This window comes from Amblyomma maculatum, chromosome 6 (assembly GCF_055883805.1).
Source record: "Amblyomma maculatum isolate TAMU_Amacu chromosome 6, ASM5588380v1, whole genome shotgun sequence".
Classification (NCBI taxonomy): domain Eukaryota; kingdom Metazoa; phylum Arthropoda; class Arachnida; order Ixodida; family Ixodidae; genus Amblyomma; species Amblyomma maculatum.
Window position 1 is genome coordinate 99,914,600 of NC_139349.1, and position 6,994 is coordinate 99,921,593.

General features: G+C 44.7%; 1 protein-coding gene across 1 annotated transcript; it reads right to left on the reverse strand.

The window, feature by feature from the left end:
• Positions 1 to 4,698: 4,698 nt before the first annotated feature.
• On the reverse strand, positions 4,699 to 6,979 carry LOC146186406 (uncharacterized). Its single transcript, XM_084605676.1, has 2 exons — positions 6,745 to 6,979; positions 4,699 to 5,221 (listed from the first exon to the last, which is right to left on the reverse strand). Exons 1-2 carry the CDS (start codon positions 6,965 to 6,967, stop codon positions 5,034 to 5,036), a joined length of 411 nt encoding a protein of 136 aa, XP_084461802.1. The 5' UTR covers positions 6,968 to 6,979; the 3' UTR covers positions 4,699 to 5,033.
• Positions 6,980 to 6,994: the final 15 nt, after the last annotated feature.

A 6,994-nucleotide genomic window follows, 5' to 3' on the forward strand; every position in this document is an offset into this window, starting at 1 on the left:
ATGCAAACGAGAAAACGCGAACTCGTATGTAAGCAACGGGAAAACGAGAACTCGAATCGAAACGAACGTGCCCACATTTTACACTGCTTTAAATTAGTTTTCTTGCATAGCAAGCAAGCTATTTCAATCTGTCCCTATTTTTCATAGACAGGCATAAGCCAAGAGAAAACTATGTATGCATATGATTAACAATAATTTAGGGTCTATGAATTCACTGAATTAATTGATGAAGTGCAGGCTCAAGGCTTTCAAATTAGGGGAGAGGGAGGCAGAACTGGGCAAAAATTTGCAAATCACGCACTGCCTTGTTTTTTTAATCATAGGCTCGCAGTGTTGATAGCTTTGAAAGCGAAATGCGGCGGTTATATCTGACAAACTTCTAATATACCGTTAAACTGATGTAAAACGCCAAGTGTAGCCGGAACTGAGCAACATTTTAAATTGAGGAGCTCCGAATTTCACATGTCTCACCAACGCCTATGACAACGTCCGACAATTCTCAGGAAAAAAAAATGAGACGCCCTTCAAAAAATTATATATTACATGGCCTTGCATTGTGAACAAAGTTGGCTGTATGGGCACCACTATATAGCTTCTGAGCCTGTCGGCATGGCAAACGTTGGATCGCAAAGCCTCTCTTTTTTTTTTTATAATTACCAGCTACTCACTGAAAAGCCAGTCTATTCATTTCTTCATGGCTAAGTGGTTATTTTCTGTTAACTATAATGGCCACCTTTCACACTTTTATCGTCGTGATTACGCTTTCGCAGCCTCCCTGGAGAGCGAGGTTTTCTTGGTTGGCCCATAACAGTTTGTTCACTACTTCACTACCTCACTATCTCAGCGAGAGTGGATCAATATTCCCGAGTGATAGACATTGTAGTGTACGTGAGACTAGAAAAGTATATGGGAAACAAAATTAGAGGGTCTCTTCGATGTCCTTTAAGAGGAGAATGGCGAAAGCCTGCCCTTCCTCTCCTATCATTTGCCTCTCGTTGTTTTCTTTTTATCGGCGTTCGTTGCAGAGCTACATATAATTTTAATTGGTTTACCAGAAAGGAAAGGCACAGGGTCTGTCACAATTTCTCCGACAAGTGTCCGTTTGGAAGGTACACTATCGCTCCTGTCGCGTGGCGTTCCTTGGCGCGCGCGTTCAAGTGTGGCATTGCAGATGGCTGAACGCTAGAGAAGCTGAGACTTCTGGTTAGTCGCTTCGAATTTGGCGGCTGGTAACGTTACTTCTCTGTCGACCAATTAGGTGCGTCGCTTCCGCGGACAGCTCATGTCGACGACAGAATGACGGGGGTGAAGGGTGGCTGTTCCTGGCCCTTCGGGGCTGCGACTGGTAGGTCAACGCCGCTAGCGGTGGGTGCTAGCCAGCCACCAAATTTATCTGTTGTAGGCCGTCATTGCACCCGCCACCGTTTAGGTGGTGGACGACGGCTGTTGTGACGTGCGTCTTTCTCTCCCTCTTCTTGTTCTTTCTTATCTACTTTCTATCTGTCCGCACGAGGCAGCGGAAGTGGCTCAACTACAGAGCCAGTAGCAGGCCCGTGAATTTTCTTTTCCTTCTTCCTACAGCCACAACAACGACAGTATGAGCCATTAAAGGCTTTTGTCTTAATACTTTTTTCATTGCCGTAAATATTGCACACCAGGCCATCAGCCATGTCGATAGCAATGAAATGGAAGTTTGTGAATGCAACATCTAGCCAGAGGCGACACAGCAACGTTTCTCCCCGTCATGGTAGGCCGTGTGTGGTTTGAAAAGTGGCCAGAATTCCTAGGTGCAGACGGGGTCTCACGCGCCAGAGTTCGAAGCCACTCGCTGCGTCCGTTCTTGAAAATGGGATGGACGCACAACGAGCCTTCACAGGCTGCATACTATAAATTTACCACGTGTTTGAGGTGCTTCTTTAGGGCGCGTCTTTCTCTCCGTCTTCCTTTTCTTCTCTATTTTCTCTTCTGTCTGCACGAGGTAGAGGAGGTGGCTCAGCTACCGAGCCAGTAGCAGGCCCGTGCATTTTCTTTTCATTCTTCCTACAGACACAACAACAACAACAGGTGCTTCTTCAGCAAACGCAAACAGGTGCGTGCGTCCTGTCCTTCACCTGCACCCTTGCAGCATGGTTCAGATCATTGTACCGCAGCAAATTCGTTACACAACAATATAACCAAGCATCACATGTGGTGTGCACCTCAGCAGCCCAATTTTCCAATATCGTTCGTGCATCCGAAACAAAAACTCCTGCCCTGGAGCGCTTGAACTTCTTGCCCTCTTCCTCTCGAACATCGAGACGGTGGGATCGGTGACCCGATGGCGACACGCCTCATCCTTCCGCTGTTCTTCGTTTTTGACTTTTTGTGTCCGCCACCGGCAGACAGACCATCAGGGCGGATTTCCCGCAGCACCGCTGCTGTGGGTAGCGAATACACACATGATGGCGCGTCACGTAAGATACCAATTACGACAGCTTCTTTATCTACGCTTTAATTGCCCATATAAATGGCGGCAGCTGGCACAATAACGAGGGACAGTTGTACTGCGAATATATTTTGAGCAACCTAAGGACTCAGGTACTATACATTTGTAAAGTATACCAAGGCACGAGATATATGATGCCCTCCGGTAAAAGCGACGTTCTATGTCGTACAGAAGGCAAGTGAAATCGTTCAGAATGTAGTGGAAAAGTACTGAACCGAAATGGTCGAATCCTGATCTAGTGAAAGAGCGCATTGTTTGTGCTTACCAACAGTGCATCTCTACTGCTATTGTAATCGCAGCATACTAAGATCAAACTTTATAGGGTTTTCTACACAACGGTCTACTTAGCTGGCAACAAATTTTTTCATGTGGGTGTGGTAAAGCTAGCCTAGATTTCTTTTTTTCGGAGTGATTTCCAACCTCTTATCTAAAATGTGTTTATTTTAACGAGCTGAAACTGCAAAGTAATAATACTTGAAACAATAATCCTTCATGGTAGCATTTTCCATGCCATGTTTACACACGGCGATACAATCACGCACTATATCTTTTTTTTTTTTATGTTTTAGTGCCATGTGCGTGAGGGTCCTCAGAATCCCACGCGTTTTCGAAAAAGGCAGTCAGAACTGGTCAGAACTCTCTGATAGACAAAGGATGACGTTTCGATGTTAGTGTTTCCATTCACATCAATATACCGCTGAATTTAATAATCAGCACTACTGCTTCTTGTGGAAACCAGAAAAATATTAGCGAGCAGTGAATGCCGCACTATACAAAGGGTAAAATTAAACATGCGAAAAAGCATGGCGACCTCCGCATAGAAGGGTAAAAGGGACTCTGACTAGAAATCGAACTTGTCCTGTGTTTATTGGATATACTGCGTCCTATATAATCACAAAAAGCAGCATGCGCTAAAACGGCGTTTTTTATAAGACCGATAAAAAGCATTGGTAAGAACCGAAATGCAAGAGTCGCCACCGCCTGCCGATTTTGCACAAAATTCGTGCGCTTTCGCTTTCTCAAGATGGCGGAAACATCCTCTCTGCTTCACAACCTCAGCCTGGATAGTAAGCTGGATCTGAATTCTCAACAATTCAACCTACCGCTGTAAAGCTTTGCTACTTTGTATGAGTCGGACCCTGCGGAATCACTCCTGTGCAGCAGGTTCTCCCAAAAATATGACTGATAGTTTATACTATCACTATCACCACCATCAACCTGACTATACCCACTGCAGGGCGAAGGCTTCTCCCATATTTCTCCAATTAACCCGGTTCTGTGCTAGCTGCATCCACTTGACCCCTACGAACTTCTTAACCTCATCCGCCTCAACTTTCTGCCGCCCCCTGCTACGCTTTCCTTCCCTTGGAATCCAGTTTGTTACCCTAAGCGACCATCAGTTATCCTCTCTTCGCACTACATGTCCTGCCCATGTCCATTTCTTCTTCTTAATTTCCGCTAGAATGTCGGTAACTTGAGTGATTTCTCTGACCGTCTGCACGCTTCCTATCTCTTCATGCTACCCCTACCATTTTTCGTTTCATAGCCCTTGGAAAGACTATAGGTAGTCTGAATACTATACTATAGTTAGTCTGAATGCCTTCCTTGCGAAAGGCGGAAAAGACTCGTGATAGAGTAAGGAGAGGAGAAATGGTTTTATGTGTTTATACTTTCGCCTTCATTGCCATTTAGAAAAGCTGCACACTTCTCATTGGTTAGTAAAACAAAGCTGCAAAGAAACGATCATTGTTTTAAGTAAAGATTTAACTGCTTTAAGAAATGGTGTAAAGTGATTGGTCTATTCGCCGCTTCTGATTGAACCTTTAGGAAATCGTGCACAGTTATTTTTCTCTCAGCGAGGATATCTACGGACTACAGAGCGATTTTAACTTTTCGCTGTTTGTCTCACCTCCACCTGAGCATCTTGTACTTATATGAATATATTCCTATAGCTTCAATATTTTTTTTTTATTTGTTATGCATGCCACTGTCCCACTGGTCGCTTTGGTGGCTTCATAACCTTCAGAGTCACAGTTACTACGGCAACTAGGACGCGAACTAGCCGCGAGGCATGTGGAAAAAGCAGCGAGACACTAGAGGATATCCGGTGAAATCTGCGCATATTTTCTGTCTCAGGAATTCACTTCAGCGCAGCAGTCAAGTCCTTGCTTTGTTAAAAGAAAATAGCCGGAGTTAGGCTAGGCTGGGGAGAACACAATATTTTATTCGCCTCCTGAAGTGCATTAACACTTAAAACTTTTGACTCAAGTCACGCAGCACAACCCGTATACAACAATGATATCTACAATGATCTGTCCATAAGACCCCTACCTCAACCTTTTTTGGCTATTTTATCTTGACGCCGCCGCAGCGTTTGTGCAAACAAGACTAAGATGACGCATATCTCGAAAGTTGTTTTGGCAGTCGGCTATATGTCCGCATTGAGTGTCCATACCTCATCTTTAATCGCTCAACGAAGACGTCAGTGACCATCGAAATAGCGTTATTGAACTGTTGCAAGGTTGCATGCAAGGTCCAATCTACGTCATTAAATAGAGCCTTCACTTGCAGGCGCCTCGTAGCAGTAGTTCTCCATACAGCGGTTTCGACAGCAAATCGAGCCCTTCTTGGTGCACTTGAGTTCTTCGCACGTAGCATTACTCCGAAAGGCAGGGCAGCCTTTGCTCGAAGAAAACTGCGGTGGACAGATCGTGTAGTTATCCGGAGGGCCAAACCCTGCAGGTTGAAAGAAAATATTTAGAAAGTTGGAGAAGAAAAACGCGAGCACGTATGGGAACTCTTCGAAGTGAATTACTGTCCAAATATCGCATATACGATGACAAACAATCAAATGAAATATCGAGAGGTTGGATAAGAACAATGCATGGCCTTCCGGCGAAATTCGCGAAATTAAAAACGTGTCAGAATACCCAGTCACCTGCTGGGAGTTGGTACCTAAATGTTCCACGATTACAAAGAACCAGCGATAAAGTTTGACGTGAAAAGGATAAACCGAAATTGTCATTCTTTACACTAATATTTATTTGGTTAAGATGATTTTGAGGTCATGGAACAAGAAATTGTAGCATCTAGCAGCTTTTTAGCAAGCAGCTTCCGCATGTTCTGGCACCACCGGTGGGGATGATCAAATGTATGATCCAGTGTTGCGAGCTCGATCAGTCTTGTGTTCTGCACAATAAGGTGCAGAGTTTATATACCCCTGTCACAGTCATTGGGTCGACTTCGCCATCGAATGATTTCGCGATTGATTGCTAATGAGCATTCGATCGCGAACCAAATGTGTACTCTCGACTCCAGATACGTAGCAGAAATAAGCAATGCGATAGAATATTCTGCACGGTCGTAGCTGTGTCCGCCATATTGTTTGTTTACATTTATCAGATTTGCGAGTGAGTTGATACTTGGCTAGGAGTTTGATCGCTGAAGAGCTACTAAAGAGCCAGAAATAATGTTGTTTGTTTGAATTATTTTACAGATATTTTTTAACCCCTCCTTCACAACGATTACAAATGCATTTTATACCCACTACTGTTTTTATTTGCAGTATCTTTTATCACTGATCGTAATTGCTATCATTCGCTATTGAGAATATATGTTACTTTATAACACCAAATAAACCGAGTGAAAATCGGTGAATCGAAAACATTCAGCTGCAATGGCATTAAATCTACTACTCTGAAAGAGGTATAAGTCACTTGTTTTTGGGTGCATGTTAAATTTCCCAGGTTTTATCTTTCGGTACGCAGCTGTGAGTGCCTTTTATTCGAAAGGCCATTGATACAATTATTACCACTGAACTCTAAAATCGAGGCAGAATACCCCACTGCTTCGTTTACTCGACAGCCATTTTTTTCAGTTGCCACTGAACCCTACTTGAAGCTGCGCTCAGTTGTGTGATTAACTTCAATTGGAGGGCCACCGCTGTTCCTTCGTGACACGGGTGCAAGAAACCACAGTAAAGGTTACTGAATTACGTTTGAGAATTAATTTTAACAGAGCGGTCCGGAGACAGGCTGCACCAAGCTTCACGCGGTATTCCGTATGCCCGACACTCGATTATTCTATGTCGCTGCAATGAAACTGCTTCGCGGCCCACATAATCCAGGCTTCTTCCTGGTACTCAGATGAAGGCTGCATCTGCAATGAAGCGCAGTTAGAACAGAAGAAAGACATCGCATGGAAAACTTATACTCAATCCCCTTTTCGCGATATGACAGTTCCTGTAGAAAGCGCCGTACCTTTGACGCACCAGCTGCCACCGCATGGCTTGGGGCAGCATTCGAGGCCCCGGGCTGCGCATTCCTGAGGCGTGCACACGGTGTAGGAACAAATGCTGTACAATCGAGGTCGCGTTGGGGGACACCCGCCGAAGACACCCCTCGTCGCGACAAGTGTCAGCAGCGCTACGAGGCAGGCGGACGTGAATGAGCGGCGAGTGTTTTTCGGACTGGCAGGCCACATGGTGCTGGTGGAATAAATTACTTGCTT